The following is a 26,434-nucleotide window of genomic DNA, read 5'->3' as shown; positions in this document are numbered from 1 at the left end:
TTTTGCAAAAGATGTAATAAGTTATATGTAATGGTGCCAATAAAAACAGATCTAATTTACCAAAAAAACAATCCCTCACGTGATTATGTAGCTAAAAAAAGAAAAGATAGATCAATTTGGAACAAAGTTTCACTGTTGTTTTTATCACATTATTAATTTGTGCTGTAAATTATTTTCATCTTCTCTTGTATGATCTGAAGGGGGTGGCTGGCAAGTTGCAGCCAGGGAGCAAGTAGAAAGCACTAAACTCGGTCGATGGAAAAATAAAAATGTTCTAATACATAAGTGCTACATTTTTTTAATGAAAAATGTTTTTAATGTAGAAAAGTAAATTATACAAATATATACTATACATTATATACGGTATATATATATATCATAAATACATACACACACACACAGACATATAGGGTCATAAGATAAGAAAAATTAAGAACATTCTCACGTCAGGACATAATAAACATCGGGTCATAAGCAGATCTTAACATTAGGTAAATATAACCTCAGATGAACAACAACACATGGCAAATTGCACCGAAGAAAAAGTAGGCCAAAATGCAGAAGCAGTATGTGAAACCAGCACACCATTACTGCTTCCACAGAAAGTAAAAGGAAGAGTAGCAGCCAGATGTAATAAAATATTCGTCCATCACTTCTGTGAAATTGCGATCCTCAGGTGCGTGTTTCATGCATGCTAAAGGATCGAAACTGTTTTCCATTGATTTCAATGGGAAACATCATATCACACTGGAGTCCATATCACATCGCATGTGAGTGCCATGGGATGTATTTTACTGTCCCATTGAAAACAGTGGTCAATGCGTTTCGAGGCACCGCCAAAATATGGAACATGCATGTGATTTTTAACTTTGCAGCATCCCTGCATGGAAAAACTAAGAATTGTTAATGTGAATGACTCCACTCAAAAGAATGGAGTTCACATATGTGCGACTCGCACTAGGCTCTCGCTCATATGCATGTAGCCTTAGGTTGCTACATAGAAACTTGGCAGTGAAAATCCTGGATGACAACAGCACTTATCGAAAATAAGCCAATAATTCAGGGGAACATTTTCAAATTGAGCTTAAAAATATGATTGAGGAACATGTTTAGTCATTTTCAATGATAAGCAGGCAAAACCCCCATGTACAGAACATCCCATCACACCAATCTTTCAGGGCTGGCCTAAGATTCATAAGTCATTCAATAGACCACCATTGCATCCCATCATTGTTGCCATTGGGCCTCTAAATGCGAACATATGTGAATGGGAGGATATTTTATTACAACCACTGCATGAGAAAAAAAATTGTGAAACAGAAAACATAGAAGCCAAAAATGTAAAAGTACAGAAAAACACCACAAACAGAAAAGCATTGTTTGCATGGAGTTTTAGATTTTACTAATGGCTTTCAGCAAACATCTGGAAGTATATTGAGCAATTGTCTGGGTATTGAGTGCGCATTTGTACACCTCCCAATGGGACCTTTGGTGCGCAAATATGTTTAAAAATCGAGCAGTGTTTTTTTCAGGTATGCAAAAGAAATTGGTAAGACTGAACCCATTGAAATCAATGGGTTCTATTTTCTATGTATTGCACGCACAAAACAATCATCTGAAGCTGTACTAAAAGAGAAGCCATTAGAAGAATGCCAGAAGAAGCTCCAAATCTACACCCTACTGGGATTGCAAAAAAAAGTTAAAATTCACTGTTTACAGCACATTTAATAACTTCTAAATGACCTCTAGGTAACATCCAACCATAGACGTTTTTGCTGAAAAATTAGCAAAAGCCAGACTCCTACTGTACACTGATGATGGGCAATAACCCGGAAACAGCTGTATGTACATGGGGTCTGGCTTTGCTTTTAATTCCCAGTCATTGTAACAAGACTTGTATAAAAAGTCGGCCTTTGACTTGAAGGAATGCTGCCTTTCAATAGGTGGCACTGTGGAGGAGTTATTCCATCTCCCTTATTTGCTGAAAAAAGGCCCAGAAAAAGGCCATTAGTACTGTGGCACTTTTTAAGAGACATGCTGTATATGAAGTCACCTTTTTGTATTTTTTTCTTGTACCATTTGCTAATTAAATGACTTTTAAAAAAGAAAAGTTACTTTCCTGTGTGAGTTTTTAGATGGTTAAGAACTTGTGATTTGAGTAAAACACTTGCCTCATTTTGAACATGAAAATAGATTCTTCCCTGTGTGAAATTTCTGATGTAAAGCAAGACGTGATTTATTTGAAAAACATTTCCCACATTCTAAACATGAAAATGACTTTTCTCCTCTGTGTGTTCTTTGATGTACAACAACCCTTGATTTCTGAGTAAAACATTTCCCACATTCTGAACATGAGAATGGCTTCTCTCCTGTGTGACTTCTCTGATGTATAACAACGCTGGATTTCTTAGTAAAACATTTTCCACATTCGGAACATGAAAACGGCTTTTCTCCTATGTGACTTCTCTGATGTCTAACAAGATCTGATTTCTGCAAAAAACATTTGCCACATTGTGAACATGAAAATGGCTTCTCCCCTGTGTGAGTTTTCTGATGTTGAATAAGATTTGATTTTAGGGAAAAACATTTGCCACATTCTGAACATAAAAATGGTTTCTCTCCTGTGTGAGTTTTCTGATGTATAACAAGATTTGATTTATATAAAAAACATTTCCCACATTCTGAACATGAAAGGGGCTTCTTCCCTGTGTGACTTCTTTGATGTTTAACAAAATTTGCTAAACTAGTAAAACACTTGCCACATTCTGAACATGAAAATGGCTTTTCTCCTGTGTGAGTTCTCTGATGATCAACGAGATTAGCTTTCCTAGTAAAACATTTGCCACAATCTGAACATGAAAATGGTTTCACCCCTGTGTGAATTTTCTGATGTGTAACAAGATTTGCTTTCATAGTAAAGCATTTGTCACAATCTGAACATGAAAATGGCCTCTCTCCTGTGTGACGTCTCTGATGTATAACAAGATCTGTTTTCTTTGAAAAATACTTCCCACATTCTGAACATGAAAATGGCTTCTCTCCTGTGTGATTGCTCTGATGCATTACAAGCTTAACTTTGCTAGTAAAACATTTGCCACAATCTAAACAGGAAAATGGCTTCTCCCCTGTGTGAATTCTCTGATGTTCAATAAGATTTGCTTTTCTAGTAAAACATTTTCCACATTCTGAACATAGGTTCTTTCGTGTGTGAATTCTCTGATGTGTAACAAGATCTGATTTATTTGAAAAACACATCCCGCATTCTGAACATGATAATGGCTTCTTCCCTGTGTGAGTTGTCTGATGTGTAACAAGCTCTGTTTTCGCATTAAAACACTTCCCACATTCAGGACATGAAAATGGCTTAACTTCTGTGTGAGTTTTTTGATGTGTAACAAGATCAGTTTTCAAACTAAAACATTTCCCACATTCTGAACATGAGTATGGCTTCTCTTTTCTGTGAGTTCTTTCATGTTTTCGTCTTCTGTGACTTTTCTTCTGGTTATCAATCTGTGATGGATCAGAAGATGGGATCTGTATAGGAGAATCAGATGATGCATCTTTGCTGTGAAGGGCGGAGGGGATACCTGGGATAATTACAGGTTCTTCATATGTATCTTGTTCATTATTAAGATCTACTTTATAATCTGCAGACGTCAGAGGTCCTTCTGAGCTCCCAGTACTGTCATCTGCAAAGAATAAAGCTGATTTACTATTATTGAACATAAGTAAAAAATTATATTGATATTTTAGAACATTTCTATATAAAATACATGTCGCATAGCAAAATGCAACTAGACAATAATAAGCAAACAAATCACAATCTAACAGAAGACCTCAGAGTGAGGACCAGTAGATGATGATATTCCACCACCAGGCTGTTAATCTTGCAGTTTTTCCCTGTGTTACATATCCCAAGAGCTACATGCATTTAATAACAAACAAAGAGGGGAGGAAGAAACCAGAATACCTGGCTATATGCTTACATTGAAGATTCATTTTGAGACTTTTTTGGCCCAAAGAGAGATATCTATAAGAATTAGGAATCCACCCAATAGGGTTCAACCGGATAAGGCGGATGAGCTCCCACATTTTGATCAAAATATGAGCTAAGAGCCTTGCATTTTCTTGCAGGTAGTATAAGCAAAAGTTGTGCAGTTTTATTCAGATATTAAATGTGTATAAGTGCTGAGGTGTATTTCTGTTTAGCCTAGTTGACATAAACATCAGTCATTGCATTTGCAGCTGTCTTCCCTGCTCTACTCATAAAGAATGGTGTAACCAGTCTGGTTCTTGGTTAGAGCCTCCAGTGTTGTAGTCCGTACAGACCGAGAATGTAGTCAGAGTAGAGCCAGGAGTAGTTTTACCTAAATCAGATGCAGGGCATGATCAGGACAGGGCACTAGGCCAGGTGTACAGGATCATAGCTAAGCTCAGCAGGGGAGCTAGCCAGACAGCTGGATGGCTCAGCAGGAAGGGCTGGTGACTGGAGTACAGGAGGTCCTGGTTGCGATCCCTGACAGTAGCCCCCTCTCTTTAGGATGGCCTCTGGATATCCCAGGGGCTGGCTTACCTAAATACCACCTGTGGAACTCCCTCATGAGGTTTGGAGCATGTACATTTTGGTCTAGCTACATGAATTTTTCCCTTGCCGTACCTCTTCCACTGCACATGAGATTGTAATCTTCTTGCGTGCCTTCTCGAACCGAGGATCTTCTCTACTATGAACTCCTCCTCCTCCTGGACCCTCACCAGTGAAGAAGGTGGTTGGTTTTTTCACGGGATTGATTTATCTGCTGTTGCAGTGGTTTGGGGGTCGCTCCTTCTCTGATAGTTTCGTACTGGTTTCATAGACGTTTCTCCATCTCCTGGCTCTGGTGGGAGTGGTTATAGGTGAGACATGTTTAGTCTCACCTATGAGTATTTGTATGGGCTATTTAGCCTGGCCTAATGCTCAGCTGAATTGCTGTTAATTCTTCAGTCAGTCAGTTAAGCACAACCCACATAAAGATGACAGTCTGTACAAACTATGGGATAAACAAAACTAGTAAAGGATTGTATCTTGTAACGTGTAGAATTGTTATTTGTAGAGAATACTTCTGTCCAGATCATTTTATAGCACAAATTACACCTACAGCCCCCGCATGGATAGCAGCCCTGGCAAATAAGCCAATTAGTGTTTTGGGGAGAAGGATTTTATCTGGTTTAATCACGTTTGGAGGTAATAGATCAGTTCCAAATCCAAATAGAAAAACTACTGATGATGTTAGACACGCAACAGCAATAGAAGAAATTCAATTTAACATATCTGGAAAGGAAAGCACTTGAACAATTATTCAACAATCCTAACATACTAGTCTGTTCGTCTGAGAAAGGTGGCTCCATTGTCATACTGGACAGGTCCTAATACGAATGTGAGGTACAGAAGATGTTAGAGGACAACACTGCTTACAGAATCATTTAAAGTCTCATTACATTAGTTATTGGAGGAATGTCTTTCTGTTGGAGTCACCAATGAGAAAAAAGCAAATTATGTTTTGGTGTAACTCCCAGTTTGTCTGATTTTTAATGCCTTACCCAAGCTGGATAAAAATCTATTTCCTCTGCCTTTTCGTCCTATAATTGCGAGCAATGGTTCTCTATTGGAGAGACTCTCCCAATGTCTGAATAAACTGTTACAACCCCTTGTAACTCGGGTGCCGGGTCACATTAGGGATACTAAATCATTATTATAAATAATTAGGAGGCTTAAATGGACAGATAACTCCTCATGGGTTACATGTGATGTACACTCATTATATTCTTCATTTCCACATGACAGAGCCCAAACATCGGTCAGGGGATTTAAATGCAGTTATCAGAATTGACCGCGGCATTTAAAGGCTTAACAGCTGCGATGAGCTGTGCGGCTTATCAGAGCTGCTGCGAGCGGGTGTTAGCTGTACGAAACTGCCGGCGCCCATGTTGTATGGAGGTAGATCAACCCACGATCTCCCTTCATACACAGGACGTGACTTTAGTTCTGTGTTGTTAAGGGGTCAATCATAAAATTGAGTCCAAATTAGTTAGAAAGTTGGTTGCAGGCAATACCTTACTTTTTACCATCTCATATTGTCAACATTTTGCCTGTTGGTGAGTTTGTAAAGGCTAGAAGAGCATGCTCTCTTGTCTCTGACTATGATAGGGAAACATCAGTAATAGCCAAAAGGTTTAAAAAGAGCCAGGTCTGTTGTCGATGGTAATTGTAAAAGCTCTTATCTTTCGAAAGACAACAGTAAGATAGATACCAATAGGCGGGCGGAGCCTGGACGCTGAGCGTGATGGCCGCTTCGGGGAAGGGCTCCTCCAGCCTGGCACCTTCTGAGACCCATAGCAGCAGCTAACCGGCAGAACAATGGGCAAACTCTCCAAAGAAAGAAGCACTGACCTCCAGGGAACTCCCCAACGGCAAAAGGGCAAGTAGATATGCAGCGCTTCTTCAGAGAACGGAGAGCTCGTTCCCTACTCCCCCCCCCCCCCCTCCAAGATGGCGCCGGCACGAGAGCTCGTCCTTGCTCTTAGCAAGGGGGATGAAGAGGAGACACTCTCTGAGGGAGAGGATGGGGAGAATGTCTCTAAAGGCTTCATGAGAGACTTGATCTCTCAAGCCCTGCATCCCATCAGCTCTGACTTGGCAGAGATCAAGGAAGAATTCGGGCAGCTGGGACACAGAGTGGAAGACCTTGAAACCACATCTGCCGCCATTACTACACATTCTCTGCAACTAGAGCAAGCCTTAAAGGAGCAGCACTTCCACCTAAACAGAGCATTACTAATGCAGGAAGACCTTGAAAATAGAAATTGGTGCAACAATGCATGCATTAAGGGTCTGCCCGAATCCTACTCCGGTGAGTGCCTTCCAAAAATTGCAAAGGAAATTTTTGACTCTCCACTAGGGGCGGACAGGGCTTCCTCCATTTGCATTGAAAGAATTCACAGAGCCCTCAGACCCCCACCTGTCGCGTCAGAACCTCTCAGAGACATAATTTGTAAGTTACTTGCTTTCCCTGACGCGGCTGCCTTACTGAGAGCTGCAAGAACCCACAGAGATTTGAACTATGCAGAGGCCCCGATACAGATATTCCAGGACCTAGCCCCTTCCATGCTGGCAAAGCGCTGCATACTCCGGCCTCTACTAGAGGTCCTTAAGTCCATGGAGATAAAGTATAAGTGGCTTTTCCCCTTCGGACTTAGCATCACACATAAGGGCAAAAAAATCAACATTCGTACTGCTGAAGATATGCAGAGACTATGGAAATTCATGGATATCGACCCTATCGATCTCCCAAGCTGGCAACCACTCCCGGACCCTCCACAGTTCCACCAACTGGAGAACCCAGAAAGATGGCACGTAGCGGGTTACTCCAAGTCTCCAAAGGGGAAAAAGAAAAAACCAAGAGAGGAACCGATATGACTTGTTATTTCTGGGATTATATAATCTTCGTTAAAATCCCATTCATCCCATACCGGGATCCCTGAGGGACCCCCAATCCACCTATGGTTCTCAGGATCTGGATGGGCCTGTTTTCTATCCTAGACCACCAACCCCGCAGTTTTGGACGTGGAGGAAAAGGGGGTATATCGGTGGCAGGACCAAAGTGGATCTCTGGAGGAGAGTTTGATTTTTTCCTCCGTTTCACTTTAGGATCTTCCATAGCTAAATGTATACTGTTTGTACGCTTGTATTCGTATTTTGCTTTGTTTAAAGTTCCGCTTAGTGTTTGCTGCTATATTATCATACACTCTGGGCTTTTTGCCCAGTATCTCCCTTGTCTTAGGGGTCATGGGGGGTGCCTGCCTGACCAGGCTGTGACAATTACTCTGATCTCTCGTTAGGGTTCGTGATTCTACGAGACTTCGGTAGCGCACCCACCAAGTGGGACTGAGGGTACGGGGTCACGCAGACACCCCCCTCGCAGACCTAAAGTTTCTTTTCACCAGCAGATTTTCCCTGCTGATTTGTTTCATATACTTCATTGCTACTAATACATTTGTGTTTTGTTCTCTCTCCTTCCCTTCTTCCCCTCCCCTTCCCTTTTTTCCTTTTTCCTTCCCACTCCCATTCCCATCCTTAAACCCCGGGAGCTCTTTGAGGATATCTGTGATTGAGCCCTTTGGTCACCGTTAACAACTATACCATACTTGTCTCACTCATTTACTCTCCTTACTTTAATCCAGGAGCGTTGTTATGGGTGGACTTCGTCTCACGTCCTTCAACGTCAGGGGCCTCAATTTGCCATCCAAGAGACACAACCTCGCGCTTCTTCTTAAAAGGTATGATACCAAAATTCTCTTTCTCCAGGAAACGCACTTTAAGGGAAATAAACATTTCTCCTTGCCAGGGAAACATTTTCCTAAGGCTTTTCACAGCACTCACCCCTCATCGGCCTCGAAGGGAGTTTCTATCCTCAATATAGAGGCTCAATATAGAGACGGTGAGGGTAGAGTCCTTTTCATAAGAGGATCAATAAACAATGTCAAAATGACCCTTGCAGATATCTATGCCCCTAACGTGGACCAGATCCCCTGGCTATTAAAACAATTAGAGATCCTGAAACACTTTGCGGTTGGTCAGACAATTATAGCAGGCGACTTCAACGTCACCTTTAACCCTACCTTAGACTCCTCCTCTGGCCGTTCTCAAATTTCTCAAACTAAGTTGAGAAAACTCGGTAGGAACTTACAGGAACTGGGACTAGTGGACGCCTGGCGTTCTCTACACCCCTCAACAAGAGACTATTCATACTTCTCCTTGGTACACTCTACGTTCCAGAGACTGGATTATGTCTTGGTCTCCTCTGACCTCCTCACATCTCTAATCCGAGTGGACATTGACACAATGACAATTTCTGACCATGCCCCGCTGCATGCGACCCTGCGGGCACCACGGCCGCCCTCCCGGGAATGGAGATGGACACTCAATGCATCCCTCCTAGACTCGATAGAAAAGAGGGAACAGTTAACTAAATCATTAGAGGAATATATTCTCCTCAACTCGTCTGACGAAACAGAGGTCCCGATTGTGTGGGAGGCCCATAAGGCCTATATGCGAGGATTACTGATAGCTTTACGCACACGCACTAAAAAATGCACACAAAGATAAATCAACGAGAAACTATTGCGGATAGCAAAAATGGAACTAACAGCAAAGCTCTCACAAACAAAACAGAACCTAGACAACCTGACGGCTCTGAGGACGGACCTGAGGCACTGCCTGGAGTCTAGATTCAATAAAAAGCAACTACATTTGAAACATATAGTATATGCACAAGGCAATAGAGGGAGCAAGTTCATGACCTCGCTAATTAAAAAAGCTTGGGCGAAAAACCAGATCAGCTCAATAAAATCCCCCTCAGGTAAAACTCTGACCTCCTCCACGGATATAGCAAAGGAGTTCCAGAGCTATTATTCTGACTTGTATAACCTAAAAGGCTGCTCTCCTCCCAGTGTGCTAGACAACCTCACCTCTCTGATAGACGATTTCCTACGTCACCTTAATATCCCCAAACTAAACTCTTCTGAGTCATCTACGTTGACCTCTCAGGTCACTCAATCGGAGGTCGAGAAACTGATAGCTTCATGCCCCCCTAATAAAAGCCCAGGCCCAGATGGCCTTCCCATTCAGTATTATAAATCCTTCCTTTCCACATTAAAGCCAAGACTAACAGATCTTTTCAACAACCTTATGGGGGGGGGGGGGCATCCCTGCCAAAGCAGTCCCAGGAAGCCCACATTACCCTGATTCATAAAGACAATAAGGACCCAGAAATGTGCGGAAGCTACCGACCAATATCTCTAATTAATCTAGACATGAAACTCTGAGCTAAGCTCCTAGCTAAAAGATTAGAGCCCTTCATGACATCCTTGATCAATGGAGAGCAGGCTGGTTTCATTGGGGGAAGGGAGGGGAGAGATAACTGCCTCAGATTGCTCCATGCGACCCGCTACGCTCAACTTCATAGGATACCCTTAGCCTTAGTAGGCACTGATGCCGAAAAGGCATTTGATAAGGTTGATTGGCACTATATGGAAAGAGTCTACATCACTTTAACTTCCCGGTGGAGTTCATTCGAGCAGTTTTCTCCCTCTACACATGTCCTTACGCAAGGCTCAAAATTAATGACATTCTCTCCTCTCCCTTCGATATAAGAAACGGCACTCGGCAGGGGTGCCCCCTCTCACCTTCCCTTTTTGTATTAGCTCTGGAAACCCTGCTTCTAAAGGTCAGACAAGACCCTGGAATCCAGGGATTGCATTTCGGCGGTCGATCTCTCTCCGCAGCAGCATTTGCAGACGACATCGTCTTCTTAATAACTGATCCTCAAAAGAGTCTGCCCAGACTCACGGAGCTGCTCGGGGAGTTTGGTTCCGTCTCTAACTTTAAAATTAACTACGCTAAATCGGCAGTGTTGAACATCTCCATCCCCGTGACCCAGGGTGAAATATTGAGAGCAAACTCCCCCTTTTCGTGGTCGACTTCCTCAATGGATTATTTAGGCATAAAATTAACCAAACAGGCCGAAGACCTGTATAACGCAAACTTTACTCCCCTCCTTGGTCAGGTCAAACACCTTCTCAAATCTTACGACATCCCATTTGTCTCCTGGTTTGGTAGAAAAAATATTATCAAATCATACATTTTACCTATTATTCTATATAAGATTAGAATGCCCCCATCCACCTCCCAGCTAGCTTCTTCAAATCACTTCGCTCAGCCTTTTCAGGCTTTGTGTGGAGGCAGAGGAGGCCAAGATTGGCATACAGCCTGATGACCAAGAGGAGATCCGAGGGAGGTATCGACCTTCCTAACCTGTATGATTTCTACCGCGCCTCACAACTTCGCTATTGGATAGACTTAACCCAAGCACATAGTGATAAATTACTCGCAACTCTAGTTGAAGGTTATAGCAATGATTCTCTGGTCGAAGACTTATGGCTTCCTTCAAAGAACCGCTATAAAGCTAAGACCTTTAACCCGCTACTCAGGGGCCCATGTGGAGTCTGGGACGAGCTTAGAGCAGACCTAGCACTTGCTCCTTCCCCCATCCTTCCATTGCGCTCTACTCCCAAAGCGCTTGATCTACCTCTGGACCCGAGCACCGCCTCGGTATGGAGGAGGTTCAAATTGCTCACTCTAACCAACCTGCAATCTATCGCTCACCTCCCCCCCTGCTACTATTTTACACACTTTACTACCAACCGAGAAAGTCTCTTTCTTACATCAAGCACAAGTGATAGTATTTAAGGAGTTCCTCAAAACACACAAATCTACTAGACCACGAACCCCTTCTGAGAAGGCGTTGACTGAAAATAAACCCTCCCTCAGGAAAATCACTTTCCTGCGTAGAAACTTCATATCCCCTCCCCTACTTTATAAGCCAGCATTCCTTACTTCATGGGAGAAAGAATTGGGAATTTCTCTTTCGTCAAGTGAGGTTAGTTTAATCTTAAGTACCTCCTTTGGCCTATCCCCCTGCATACTCGTCCAAGAATCACATTACAAATTGTTGGTCAGGTGGTACAGGACTCCCCAATGGCTACATGATCATTACCTCGCCCCCCATGGAATCTGCTGGAGATGCAAGACTGACATAGGGTCATATCTACACCTATGGTGGACATGTCCCATACTGACCCCCTTCTGGAAAGGGATAGAGAAAATTATTCAGAAATTTTCACCGAGTTTTTTCATCTCACCTGAGCTGGTCTTCCTCTGGAGACCATCCAATCACTTTCACCCATTGAGAAACAAATTAATAGCCTTTCTATTAAACGCGGCTAAATCTCTAATTCCACGCCTTTGGCAACAAAGCATAGCTCCAACACTAGACCAATGGGGAGAGAGTGGACAATCTCTACAATGTAGAAGAATTATACAGCTGGTCCAAAAACACCCACGACAGATTCAGTCTAATCTGGAGCCCCTGGCAAAAAGTGAGGCTCATGGCGGATTGGGACAAGTGAGACGTGGTTCACCACCAGAGAGCTCTTCTTCTTATCCTAACACCCCCTCCCCCCCCCCCCCCCCCCAGTCCCTTCATCGCTACCCCGACCCCCTCTTTCCTGTGTTTGTTCACCAGTGTTTATAGTTCCATTTGTTTTTGGTTCTTGGATAATTCATTCATGAGGAGATCTGATTCCCTAATTAGTTTCTCCGACAGTGCTGTCTTTCTCGATTTAGATGCCTACTGTCTTTGCTAACCTGAGAAGTTTCTACGCGGCACAGTACACTTTTGTTAATCATTACTAGACCTCTCTCGGCTGTTGGAACCCAAGCGCCAGTCATTGCCTCTGTATTCCTATGTATTATTGAAAAACTTCAATAAAAACTTGATTTAAAAAAAAGAAAGCTACCAATAGTCCTATTGTCTTTTCCACAAGGTTTAGCAAAGACTTTTCTGCTGTAACTAATTTATACACAATAACTTGCCTATATTGCACAATGATGATGCTTTAGTGGATATTTTGAGCTCGGGAGTACGTTATGAGGCTAGTAGAGCTTGTACAATAGGCAATAGAGTTTCATCAAGTGTGTATACTCCTTCCCCCAGAAACGCTAATTAGCTTAGTTGCCCTGGCTGCTACCCACGCGGGGGCTGTAGATGTAATCTGTGCCATAAGATGATACAGACAGAAGTATTCTCTACAAATAACAATTCTACACGTTACAAGATACAATCCTTTATTACTAGCTTGTTGTGTATCCCATAGTTTGTACGGACTGTCATCTTTACTATGTGGGTTGTACCTCCGTGTATCGCAGGTTCGCATTGCTGAACACGTTTCATCCATCTCTTCATGTGCCAAGAATAATCTTTGCAGCTAATGCTCTCTTTCTGGAGCCTCTCACCACTTTGTAGAAGTTCACAATGCAAACGTCTTATTGTTTAGGGTCATTGTGGTGGAAAAGGTTTCCCGTCCGGTGAGGGGAGGTGATTGGTCTGGGAAACTGTATGCTAGGGAAGCTTTTGGAACCTTAGATTAGGCACACGATATCCCAAGGGTTTCAATTATAGTTCTGATTTATTATCTATTTAATAAAAGGAAGAGGTTCAATGTATTGTATCAGATATTATTTATAGAGGAGTTAGTTATAGGCTAGACAATGGTTGGTTGTTTAAATCTTCATAATGTCATTTTTTTTTTATAAATAATTTGTTTTATATATATATATATATATATATATATATATATATATATATTTTTTTTTTCTTCATTATTTTGGTTGCTTGTATTGATGGACATATAACCATTATCATGTTCTATGACAAATGCAAATGTCTTTATTAGCATGCACTTTACACCAGGGGTATGAGTTTCCTCACATTGTGGAATATTACTACCAGCCGATACTCATTCATTGGTTAGTCGGGAGACCAGTGTTAGCACCCATGATTGGTAGACCTGTGGGAGGGGTGGACAACTATAGCATGTCATATCCTATTGAATTATTTAAGGCCTTGATTTGCAAGGTGATGCCATGCTATGAGTAAGGATACATGACAGCCGAAACGTGTTGGCTTGTTTTTTTATCCGTGTGCACATGGGAATTTTTAATGTGTTTTAAATAATGGATTGATTTTTTTAAAGAATATTAGTGCTGGATTGAATCTGCATATTTCTCATCTTTACTCTGGGACTGGGCTCAGTCTGCTACATCTGTGCGCCTGTAGGACATTTTACAAGGACATTTGGTTTTCATGTGCGAACATTCAACATTGAGCTGTATCGTTTTTCTTCACTTTCCAAAAGAGGTCTCCATTTCGAAAGGGCAACTTTAATGACTAACAGTTCTTTATTCCCAATGTCAGTTTCTTTCAGCTAGTGACATGATACGCAGCAAAAATGCACATTGGTACAGTTGCATCTTGTCTCTGACTTGTTGAGACAAGAGAGATTCCACAGCAGAGTCTGAAGCATCCACTTCCCCAGCAAAGGGTAATTCTGGATTTGGATGATTGGTAAAATAATTTTGGAGAAGTCTTTAATGAATCTCCAGTAAAAATTAGCAATTTCTATAAAGCATTTCATGTCTTTTAGGCTTCTTGGAGTAGGCCAATAAGCCTCAGCTTTAATTTAGCTAGGGTCCATACTCAAACCAGCTGGAGAGAGGATATACGCAAGGAATGGGATCCTGGTTTGTTCAAACTCACACTTCTCCAGTTTGATATAAAGATGATTCCTTTGGAGACGTTCCAGGACTAGCCGAATATGCCTGCAATGTTCCTCCAAGCAGTCAGAAAATATAAGAATGTCATCAAGGTAAGCAATAACAAATTGATCCAAAAAATCTCAAAATATGTCATAACTAAAATGCTGAAAGGTGGCAGGGGCATTGCAAAGGCCAAAAGACATAACCAGGTACTCAAAATGTCCATATCTCATCCTAAAGGCAGTCTTCCACTAATCCTGTGGGCGTATGAGGTTATAGGCCCCTCTCAGATTAAGTTTGGTAAAGATCTTAGCAGAATGGAGTCTCTCCACCAATTCCGGGATTAAGGGGAGAGAGTATCAATTCTTAACAGTAATTTTATTTAGTTCCCTATAATAAGCCCACAAGGTTGAGTCTTTCTAAAAAAAAAAAAACAAGGGTGCCCCTGCTGGGAGCGAAGAAGGTTGAATAAAACCCTTCTGTAAATTTTTGTCCATGTATTCTCTGAGTACTTTTAATTCTGGTTCGAAAAGATTGTAAATCTGCCTGAAAGGAATGGTTGTTCCAGGGAGCAATGCTATGGGACAATCATATGGCCGATGAGAGGCAAGTTAATCAGATTTTTTCTTGCTGCAGGCGTCATTGAATTGCTGTTTTTGAGGTGGCAGCTTATCATTGTCTTATTCTGCTGACAATCCTCAGGTGTTAGAGTATGTTTGAGGGCGGGTAGTGGCATCTGGCCCATTTCTTTACAGTACTCAGAAGGGAAGGTAATGGTTCTTAATTCCCAGTTGATGAAAGGATTGTAGGTAGAAAACCAAGGGATTCAGAGGATAACTGGAAACTTGGGAGAAGAGAAGAGGTGAAAACTAATCGTTTCATTAGTGATCAAGTTCAATAATGATTTCATGTTCGATTGTCTCATGAGATAAAGGCCCTGAAGACAATGGTGAACCAGCCACGGTTTCCATATCGATGGGTATGGGTTTTTGTCCTGCTTGCAATGTTATTATCAAGAGCATATTTCAAGTCCATGAAATTCCCTCCAGCTCCTGAATCTAGCATAGCGGACTGTGACTGCAGACCCAGAATATCAGATTTGCCTATGGTTTTGATACTGGTAACAGCAATAGTATTTTGGAACTTCTTTGGGCAGTTAATGGCAGAATGTCCCGAACCCCTGCAATAGAGAGATTCTTCATATGGTGCCTTTCCTTCTCGACTAAGGAAAGAGATTTGCGGATGACATTGATCTACATTCATTGTGGGGCAGCATTGGTCCTCAATGCTGGTTGGCTGAAAGAAAAAGCAGGGTGGTTCCCAAAAGCCTGTAGCTTCTCCTTCTTACATTCAGTAAGTCTTTGATCTACACAAATACACAGCTGAACAAAGTCCTTCAAGTTGTCAGGAGTTTCAACTCTGGCAAGCTCATCCTTTACTGGTTCGGATAGTCCCAGTCGGAATGGACTCTTCTAGGTGGCTTGGTTTCATGTGGCATCTGTCACCCAGCAACGAAATTCTGCCGTATATTTGGCAACAGAGCATCGCCCTTGTCATAGGTTATGTAACCTGCCCTCTGCTGTGGCACAGTGATTTGGATCATCGAAAACATGATCCATAGCTGTAGTAAAGGGATCAAGGCTGTCGAGGAGGTTATTGTTGTTCACCATCACCACATGTGGCAAGGCCCATCAGTGCCTCATCAGTAAGGAGGTTGATGATAAAGAATACCTTCTTCCTATCACTGGTAAACAAAGTGGGTTGCATCTGAAAGTAAATTCAACACTCATTCAGGAATCCTCAATATTGGTGATGATCTCCACCAAATTTTGCTGGCAGTGGCATGCAGACATCAGAAGCCGAATTGCGCACCTTCAGTAGTTGCCTCTATAATGCATCTTTCTCTCTTTGCATTCCAGCAACACTTTCCTGGTAGGAGGCACAAAACTCTTGGAGCTCTGTAACCTGTTTCCTCAGGGTGGGCACAATGGACTCCATTTTGGGTGTGATTATTTTTTAACCAGTGTGGTTCTAAGGCTGCCTGTCCACGGGCGTTATGGAATTGCGTTCCCCCGTGGCGATAATCCGGCCGCAAGAAACGCAATGCACGCTTTCCATAGCTCCCTCTCCTGGCATACATTGGCAATGTTACTTTTGTGGAGTGGGAGGGGAACTTCTCTTGCCCACTGTTTGGGCTGTTCTCTGGATCTATTAAGGGCCTCTACTTTTTTACAGCAACTGCTACAGCAGGACTAAAATTGCACTCACCCTTAGTGTGCACCACATAACATACACTAAATTCCAGATAATGTGGTCCCTCCTATTCTAAATACAAATTGGGTAATCTAGCCATATCACAGTCATATGGGGGACCAGTGCCTACAGTTCTTTTCCAGTGGTGGTGCAACAGGAGCATTCTATGATCAGATAAGGCAGGGGTCCTCAACTCCAGTCCTCAGGGACCACCAACAGGTCATGTTTTCAGGATCTCTTATAGTAGGAACACCCGTGGCAATGTCTGAGGCACCGACAATAATTACATCACCTGTGCAACAATGAGGAAATCCTGAAAACATGACCTGTCGGTGGTCCCTGAGGACTGGAGTTGGGGAACACTGAGATACGGAACCGATCGTATCACGACCCATGTCATCAAAAGGGGTCACACCAGTCTCCCCATTCACTAGTCAGAGACAAAGAATTGCTCAATAACTTCTTTGGGGCAGTATTAGAGCATTATCATTGCTTTACTCTTCTATAAGGAAGGTTCTCAGTTCGAACTTACAGGCACAGCCCAACCCTTTGGAGCATATCTGTAGGATAATCTTCACCTTCTAAATCTAGCTTCTTTTTGGACATCATTCCGCCACAACACTTTAAGTATTGCTTGTATATTAAGTGGTACCAACCAAATATGACGTGCCCATCAGAAAACAAGCCCTCATGTGGACATTTCCTAAGACGATATTAATCTTTCCTGCTTGCAGTGAGATTTGTTATACGATAAGGATGATCCGGCATCCAACACTCCTGACACTCATAGCACCAACCTTCCATCCTCCAAGGAATCTTCTGTTATCCGGGTCTATGTCTCCACAATCTGGATTCTAGGAGTCTAATAGGAGCTAATAGTTCCTCAGTTCTAAAATTGGGAAGATATTCTTCTCTTAATAGTACTGGCAGCAAACGATGTAGGAATCGGCCTCATTCACATAGATATATTATATATCCGTACAACTGATGTATATTACATTCATAGTTTCTATTTCCAAACTTTAATCCATCTAAATAATGGATACAATACATAAGATAATCACGTCATTATTACCATGTGGTGCACATAATTACACCCATATTATAGATGCTCATCATGTGTTATCACCTATAACGGTATCACATGTCATCCACATTTAGTTTGTACTTTGGCTGAATGGGGAACATCCAGCGGAAACTGTCAGATCCCAGAGCTTATAAATCTACATAACTATCTGCAGCCGCTGACCGAGAAGAATCTGTGACTCTTCTCTGCTGTATTTAGTGGTTACTACTCACCTGGGTGGTTACCTGTAGGAATCCCGTCTTTACACCGCTGATCGCCCCTCACATTTGTCTCTGTAGTATTAATATTGGTCAGATCTTCATCCGGATACAAAAACTGTGAGACAAATATTGTAAAAGTCAGCAGACGGTTGGAGAAGTCATGTGAAATGATCATGAATTATCATTAAGAAGACATCTAATAAGACTGAAGACAAGAGCTTCACAGCCTTCTACAGATCAGAGGGACATCTCCATCTACCTGGTGGTCCTGGGGAAGAAGAGGACGGGGACATCTCTCTGGTGGGCTTCTCTTACTGGATGGAACTGCAGGAAACACAGACAGACACTGAAGTCATTCCTAACATACAGATAATAAAGTCCCCGTGTATTTAGTCCTGTCTATTACCTGGTGATGGGAGCGGCTGGCGGGGCTCCATCATGGCCTCCTTGTACAGATCCTTGTGTCCTTCTAAGTACTCCCATTCCTCCATGGAGAAATAGACAGCAACATCTTGACACCTTATAGGAACCTGACAACACAATATACAGTCATCATCCAGGAGCCTCCAGTGCTGTTACTGCATAATGTCCCAGCATTCCCTGCAGCATCACCTCTCCAGTCAGCAGCTCAATCATCTTGTTGGCGAGTTCTAGAATCTTCTGTACATTGATGTCCTCATGTATTAGGGGGTTAGGTGTGGGCCCTGTGATCGGGCTCAGAGTTCTTCTCCATCCATCACACAGGGGGGCCTGACAGCCATCACTAGAGGTCTTCTTCACTACTATGTAATCCTGTATATGGGGAGACATTAATTAATAACACTGCAGACATTTCCAAAGTCCATCATCTCTCCAGTGACATCATCTGTTATTACCATAGAAAAGAATAATGTAATGTGACATCATCAGAAATGCTTCCTTCTCCAATGACACCATTCGTTATTGCTATAAATAAGAATAATGTAATGTGACATCAGAATCTCCCCCCTCTCAAGTGACATCATCTGTAATTACCATAGATAAGAATGATGTAAAGTAAGATCATTAAAATCTCTTCCTTCTACAGGCATATCATTTGTTATAGATAATGATGTAATGTAAGATTTCCAAAAAATTGCCAAAGGCAAAACATTAGCCTGATGGTTATATCTTGCCAAATGAGAAATACATAAAATTATATACTTTATCGACATATATGGGCTTAAAAGAGACAAAGACACATTAAAATTGAGGAATAGGTAGCTGAACTAAATCTTTACTGACTCCATAAATGAACTAAATATATATTGTCAGGCAGTCTGTGTGGGCAATTGTCTTTATATATTCGCACTGACTATATTAGTGGCTAAAAGACAATTGCCCCCACAGACTGCCTATCAATATATATTTAGTTCATTTATGGAGTCAGTAAGGATTTAGTTCAGCCACCTATTCCTCCATTTTAAAGTGTCTTGTCTGTTTTGAGCCCATATATGCCACACATATATGTTAATAAAATATATAATAATTTTATATCATTCTCTTTTGGGAGGCAATAACCATTAGGCTATTTTTTTGCGTTTGGCTACTCTCTTTCTATACAATCATGTTATGTGAGATTTTAAGAATCTCTCCCCTCTCCAGTGACATCATCTGTTATTACCATAGATAAGAATGATGTAATGTGACATCATCAGAATTTCTCCCCTCCCTAATCATATCATCTATTATTACCATAGATAAGAATATAATGTGACATCATCAGAATCTCTCACCTCTCCAGTAAGCTGGTAGAGTATCTCTAGTGTGAGATTTAATACCCTCTCCACCATCTCGTCTTTGTCCTTCTCCCTACTTGATGGGTCAATCGAGATAATTCTTTTACATCTAAAAAAACAACAGAGGTTCCTGTATTTTAGAGACCTGAGTCAAAAGAAAATGAGGAAATGTAAAATCCACAGAAAATCTGAGATAAAAATAAGTTTTACTTGAGAAAATAAGGGGAAACAGTTGAGGAGATATTAATTTAGAGATGTGGATAATAATAATAGAGATATTAATATAGAAATAGTAAGATAGAAACATCACATCCACCGTGTAATCACCTCTGTATTTCACCTTTAAAACCAGGTCTGGATTATCATTAGAACAATTAGAGCACTGGTTTATGTTCCCATGATCTCGGCTTATCAGGCGAGTCCCCAACTGCCTGCTCTCTGGCGGACTGAGGAAGGCCCCCAACTCTGGTTCTCACCAGTTTGCCAGAATCAATTAGAAGCTGTTAAGCCCTTTTCTATCTGTTGGTAATCCTCCCCCCCCCCATCACCACCGAAATGTACATACTCATCTGCTTCATTCCCCAAGCCGCCCCAGGCTGCTACCTCCTACTTCTGGGTATGGGTACTGCTGATACATATGACCAGTGCTGGACACTCTTGGATCTCAGGCTCTGAGACCAGGAATTGGCCACAGCAGTCATGTGACAGCATGTACCTGCAGTACCCGATAAGAAGAAGAGCAGTCCTGAATGGATTGGGGAGCAAAGCAGGCAGGTGTGTCATTTTTTCCACTAGCAAAATATTCATCATAAAAGGGCTTTACTGTTTATGGCAGAAGAAAAGGCAACATTATTAATTATCGGGCCAATACGGGCGGTATTACCTATGGGAGCAGAAAGGTTGGGATTATAAACTATGAAGGTAGCAAGGGGCATTATTACCTTTCTGGGCAATTAAGCAGCATTTTTAATTGTGGGGGCACAGAAGGGGGCATTATTGCTGATGGGGCATAAGCATGTTATTATTGATAGGGGCATAAATCATGACACCCTTACTATGTGGAGGGCAATAAAACAGCATTAACTGTGTAGTACCTAATTACTGTCTGAGTCACTATGGATTGTGTAGAGCTGTGGACAATGTAGGGATGATGATGGAAAAGCAACACGGTAAAGATTTCTGGGTGTCAAATTCAGCAGAGACAAGCCGTGGCTGGAAGAAGTCATCATGACAGTCTGAGCCTGGATAGAGGAGAAAAGGATTACATAATTACACCAATCAGAGATGATACCGACTGTAATTATTGGAGTAACAGCACTGCAATCACTATCCTCGTGTAGAGCTAGTATCTGTTATTTAGAGATGTACTAATCCTGTGAGAGGTTCACATAGAGGCACTAATACTGTGAGTGAATACAAGTGGGGTGGGGGGTGGGGAAAAAAATTGCAGTGGCATGCTATACATGCTGCAAGGGTTTCTCCTCTATTCCTTTGCACATGTTAGAGGGTATGATCTGGCCGCAGCTTTTTTGCCAAAAGGTAAAAAGAAGGCATGGCCCAATAATTGTCATGACGGGGGAATTATAACTGAACTGCCCCATAGTGCCGGCAGCCGTTATCTCGTGCTGCTCGCAGGGTTTCCATTTAACAGATCCTTCCCAACAAATCCATTTCGATTAGCTTGAGATGAGAAAGGTGAAATAAAGATGTCGTCACGCAGTGGATGCGCTTCTCCTCGCTCTTTGGGCTACGAGGAGATATTGGGGTGTAGATGTTGTATTCTCTCTTTTTGTATGCACCGGAACACAGCAGCCGACACGAGGTCAGTGGGCCCATAGAAGTCTATAGACGTGCCGAGCATGCGCAGTAAGGGCTCCGGTACACTTACGTTTTTCGATTGAAAAAAACGCAATGATATTGCGCAAAAAAATGCGCAAGAAAAATGCAAGTGCATGTTCACCCTAAGAGTTCATCTCAGGGAAGACATTTCACTGCGCACGCTCAGCTTCATATTATATTATATGGGCTCCACTGAAGACAATGAAACCCACAGACATTTATGGAAGGTGCCGAGCGTCTTGGGAGCAAACTGATGATATCTGTTGTACAAGCAAGCACCAAGATTGGGAAAGTGCCACTAGGGTGAGAAAAGAGTGCGGCCAACAGTGCAGACTGGAGGGGAGAGCAGCGGGATGAAGATTGCCCGCTCTGGGCTCCGGGTTTGGACACACGGACTGCAGGGAATGACTGACCTCAAGAGCTCTGCAATATTTCTAAAAGAAGTAAATTAGAAATTTGCTTATTTTTGAGATTTTTTAAAGGTTATTTATAATTATGGGAAAACATAACTGATGTGCCTATCAGGCACATGGTATGTAGCAGAGCTGTGTGTGTCAGGTGCATGGCATGCAGTAGAGCTGTGTCTGTCAGGTGCATGGCATGTAGTAGAGCTGTGTCTGTCAGGCGCATGGCATGTAACAGAGCTGTGTCTGTCAGGCGCATGGCGTGTAGCAGAGCTGTGTCTGTCAGGCGCATGGCGTGTAGCAGAGCTGTGTCTGTCAGGCGCATGGCGTGTAGCAGAGCTGTGTCTGTCAGACGCATGGCGTGTAGCAGAGCTGTGTCTGTCAGGCGCATGGCGTGTAGCAGAGCTGTGGCTGTCAGGCCCATGCCCATGTAGCAGAGCTGTGTCTGTCAGGCGCATGCCCATGTAGCAGAGCTGTGTCTGTCAGGCGCATGCCCATGTAGCAGAGCTGTGTCTGTCAGGCGCATGCCCATGTAGCAGAGCTGTGTCTGTCAGGCACATGCCCATGTAGCAGAGCTGTGTCTGTCAGGCGCATGCCCATGTAGCAGAGCTGTGTCTGTCAGGCGCATGCCCATGTAGCAGAGCTGTGTCTGTCAGGCGCATGCCCATGTAGCAGAGCTGTGTCTGTCAGGCGCATGCCCATGTAGCAGAGCTGTGTCTGTCAGGCGCATGCCCATGTAGCAGAGCTGTGTCTGTCAGGCGCATGCCCATGTAGCAGAGCTGTGTCTGTCAGGCGCATGCCCATGTAGCAGAGCTGTGTCTGTCAGGCGCATGCCCATGTAGCAGAGCTGTGTCTGTCAGGCGCATGCCCATGTAGCAGAGCTGTGTCTGTCAGGCGCATGCCCATGTAGCAGAGCTGTGTCTGTCAGGCGCATGCCCATGTAGCAGAGCTGTGTCTGTCAGGCGCATGGCGTGTAGCAGAGCTGTGGCTGTCAGGCCCATGCCCATGTAGCAGAGCTGCGTCTGTCAGGCGCATGCCCATGTAGCAGAGCTGTGTCTGTCAGGCGCATGCCCATGTAGCAGAGCTGTGTCTGTCAGGCGCATGCCCATGTAGCAGAGCTGTGTCTGTCAGGCGCATGCCCATGTAGCAGAGCTGTGTCTGTCAGGCGCATGCCCATGTAGCAAAGCTGTGTCTGTCAGGCGCATGCCCATTGAGCAAAGCTGTGTCTGTCAGGCGCATGCCCATTGAGCAAAGCTGTGTCTGTCAGGCGCATGCCCATTGAGCAAAGTTGTGTCTGTCAGGCGCATGCCCATTGAGCAAAGCTGTGTCTGTCAGGCGCACGCCCATTGAGCAAAGCTGTGTCTGTCAGGCGCACGCCCATTGAGCAAAGCTGTGTCTGTCAGGCGCACGCCCATTGAGCAAAGCTGTGTCTGTCAGGCGCACGCCCATGTAGCAAAGCTGTGTCTGTCAGGCGCACGCCCATGTAGCAAAGCTGTGTCTGTCAGGCGCACGCCCATGTAGCAAAGCTGTGTCTGTCAGGCGCACGCCCATGTAGCAAAGCTGTGTCTGTCAGGCGCACGCCCATGTAGCAAAGCTGTGTCTGTCAGGCGCACGCCCATGTAGCAAAGCTGTGTCTGTCAGGCGCACGCCCATGTAGCAAAGCTGTGTCTGTCAGGCGCACGCCCATGTAGCAAAGCTGTGTCTGTCAGGCGCATGCGCATGTAGCAAAGCTGTGTGTGTGTGTCAAGCATGTAGCAGAACTGTGTGGTGCATTGTGCCACCAGAAATACTGTTCACATTCCGAGTGTTTGGACATAACGACAGCTACTGCATTACCGTATAAACACACGGCCCTTTCTGGACAATAGAAGGGTACAAAAAACCTAAGTAAGCAGTTAGAGTCGTTTACCCTCTGACCTTGGTCAATATACCTCTGATGATCTAGAGGGCTATTTGTAGTGCCCTGTTTTTTTGCTTTATGTTTTTTAAATTTATTTAATAAAAAGGAAGGATTATAAATTTTGTCTAAACTGTGAAGGGCTTTTGATAAAGAGATTAGACTTTTTTCTGCCTCTGTGATTACATACACCAGAAATACTGGTATTATAATTCCCTTATATGTTGGTGATAAATAATTGTGCATTACAAGACGGACAACAATTCCTGGAAACAGAATCCGTTATTTACAGCGCAGCGTTTATACGGAGATTTATCTCTTGTAACGACGCTGCAAGAACAATTGCTGCCCGTTCTATTCTTCTACAAATTAACAAGAAACTCCCCGTTATATCCGATACATCAGTAGAAAAACACGGCACTGTACTCACAGGCAGGCGCAGTTGTCACACGAGGTTGATATTAAATTATTTACAATTAATACATTTTCATGTCTGATATGCGTATGCATGCGACGTAACACACTTATCTCACAAAAACCATCACAATTACATTCACAAAGGCAGGTGTAGGAGCAGCACATTGGTCCGCGGTCCTGGGGTGGATACTACACTAACCTGAGTAAATAAGGCCCAAACTATAGGGATCCTACAGGGGTTAATCCTCCTCCATAGACCCTGAGCTGGAAAAACCTACCCTCCCGCAAAGACCTGACATGAGGGGAGGGACAACAGTCAAGCGCTTTCAGGACCTGTGATGATGTCACCGTCATATGATTAGTCATCTGTGTGGGAGGAGTCAAAGATCACATGACCAGGGGGTGATTTGTGAATATAGGACTCTGCTGTGCTGGTTGTGATTGCTGCTGGACGGGCTAAAGGGATCACTATGCAGTATAGCCGTGTGCGTGTGATGTGTTGGGATCAGGATGGATGGAGTAGAGCTGTGTGTGTGATGTGTGGGGATCAGGATGGATGGAGTAGAGCTGTGTGTGTGATGTGTGGGGATCAGGATGGATGGAGTAGAGCTGTGTGTGTGATGTGTGGGGATCAGGATGGATGGAGTAGAGTTGTGTGCGCGATAACTCTACTCCATCCATCCTGATCCCCACACATCACACACAGCTCTACTCCATCCATCCTGATCCCCACACATCACACACACAGCTCTACTCCATCCATCCTGATCCCCCACACATCACACACAGCTCTACTCCATCCATCCTGATCCCCCACACATCACACACAGCTCTACTCCATCCATCCTGATCCCCCACACATCACACACACAGCTCTACTCCATCCATCCTGATCCCCCACACATCACACACACAGCTCTACTCCATCCATCCTGATCCCCACACATCACACACACAGCTGTACTACATCCATCCTGATCCCCCACACATCACGCACACAGCTCTACTCCACTCATCCTGATCCCCCACACATCACACACAGCTCTACTCCATCCTTCCTGACCCCCACACATCACACACACACAGGTCTACTCCCTCCATCCTGATGCCCCCACATCACACACACAGCTCTACTCCCTCCATCCTGATCCCCACACATCACACACACAGCTCTACTCCATCCATCTTGATCCCCCATACATCACACACACAGCTCTACTCCATCCATCCTGACACCCACACTTCACACACACAGCTCTACTCCCTGCATCCTGATCCCCACACATCACACACAGAGCTCTACTCCATCTATCCTCATCCCCACACATCACACACACAGCTCTACTCCATCGATCCTGATCCCCCACACATCACAGACAGCTCTACTCCATCCATCCTGATCCCCACACATCACACACAGCTCTACTCCATCCATGCTGATCCTCACATATCACACACAACTATAATAATAATAATAATAATAAACTTTATTTGTATAGCGCCAACAAATTCCGCAGCGCTTAGAAAGACAAAATACAAACATTACAGAACCACGGTTACATATAGTAATCAATTGATGGAAACAATAGGGGTGCGGGTCCTGCTCCAACGAGCTTACATTCTACGAATGGTGGGGTGATACAGAAGGTAAAGGGGCTGGAGATGTGCACGGTATGGCGAAGTGGAAGAGTGAGCGATGTTTTACACATAGACAATGGTCAGACATTTAGCCGTGTGACGGCTGAAACAGTATGACTGCAGGAGCGGTTTATGATGGCTAGCAGGGATTACAGTCAGTAGGTCAAGGAGCATGTTATCAGGTGGTGTACAGAGAGGTTTGTTTATGGAATGCGGTATGCCTCCCTGAAGAGGTGCGTTTTTAGAGCACGCCTGAAGTTCTGTGAGTCCTGGATTGCTTGGGTAGCCTTTGGTAGTGCGTTCCAGAGGACCAGTGCTGCTCTGGAGAAGTCTTGGAGGCGGGAATGAGAAGTTCAAATTAAAGGGGCGCTCAGTCTGGTTTCGTTAGCAGAGCGGAGAGCCCGGGCTGGGTGATGGATTGAGATGAGGGAAGCGATATAGGGGGGCGCTGCGCTGTGGAGGGCTTTGTGGTTGAAGGTAGCGAGTTTGAATTGAATTCTGCATTTAACGGGCAGCCAGTGCAGTGACCGGCACAGGGCAGAGGCGTCCGAGTAGCGGTTGGACAGGAAGATGAGCCTGGCTGCCGCATTCAGGATGGATTGGAGAGGGTAGAGTCTGGTGCAGGGGAGGCCGATCAGCAACGAGTTGCAATAATCGAGCCGGGAGTGGATGAGGGCGACAGTAAGCGTTTTTAACGTCTCCACAGTGAGAAAAGAGCGGATTCTTGCGATGTTCTTGAGGTGCAGCTGAC

At 43.7% G+C, this 26,434-nt stretch overlaps 1 protein-coding gene across 1 annotated transcript; it reads right to left on the bottom strand.

Moving 5' to 3' along the window:
- Window positions 1-1,996: 1,996 nt before the first annotated feature.
- Window positions 1,997-24,342, bottom strand: LOC136629143 (oocyte zinc finger protein XlCOF6-like). Its single transcript, XM_066605294.1, has 7 exons — window positions 24,245-24,342; window positions 19,486-19,597; window positions 18,344-18,523; window positions 18,138-18,261; window positions 17,991-18,055; window positions 17,744-17,846; window positions 1,997-3,689 (listed from the first exon to the last, which is right to left on the bottom strand). Exons 2-7 carry the CDS (start codon window positions 19,540-19,542, stop codon window positions 2,173-2,175), a joined length of 2,046 nt encoding a protein of 681 aa, XP_066461391.1. The 5' UTR covers window positions 19,543-19,597; window positions 24,245-24,342; the 3' UTR covers window positions 1,997-2,172.
- Window positions 24,343-26,434: the final 2,092 nt, after the last annotated feature.

Source organism: Eleutherodactylus coqui, chromosome 5, assembly GCF_035609145.1.
Source record: "Eleutherodactylus coqui strain aEleCoq1 chromosome 5, aEleCoq1.hap1, whole genome shotgun sequence".
Lineage (NCBI taxonomy): Eukaryota > Metazoa > Chordata > Amphibia > Anura > Eleutherodactylidae > Eleutherodactylus > Eleutherodactylus coqui.
The sequence above is the reverse complement of the archived record's forward strand: the minus strand, read 5'-3'. Positions and strand labels throughout refer to the sequence as shown.

Bases quoted from the DNA above. Each gene is read 5' to 3' on its own strand.
- LOC136629143 (XM_066605294.1), bottom strand. From the start codon at position 19,542: ATGGTGGAGAGGGTATTAAATCTCACACTAGAGATACTCTACCAGCTT. The intron at 18,524-19,485 runs GTGAGAGATTCT...CCCCATATACAG, and splicing joins TCTACCAGCTTACTGGAGAG to GATTACATAGTAGTGAAGAA. The intron at 17,847-17,990 runs GTAGATGGAGAT...TTTGTCTCACAG, and splicing joins TTCTTCCCCAGGACCACCAG to TTTTTGTATCCGGATGAAGA.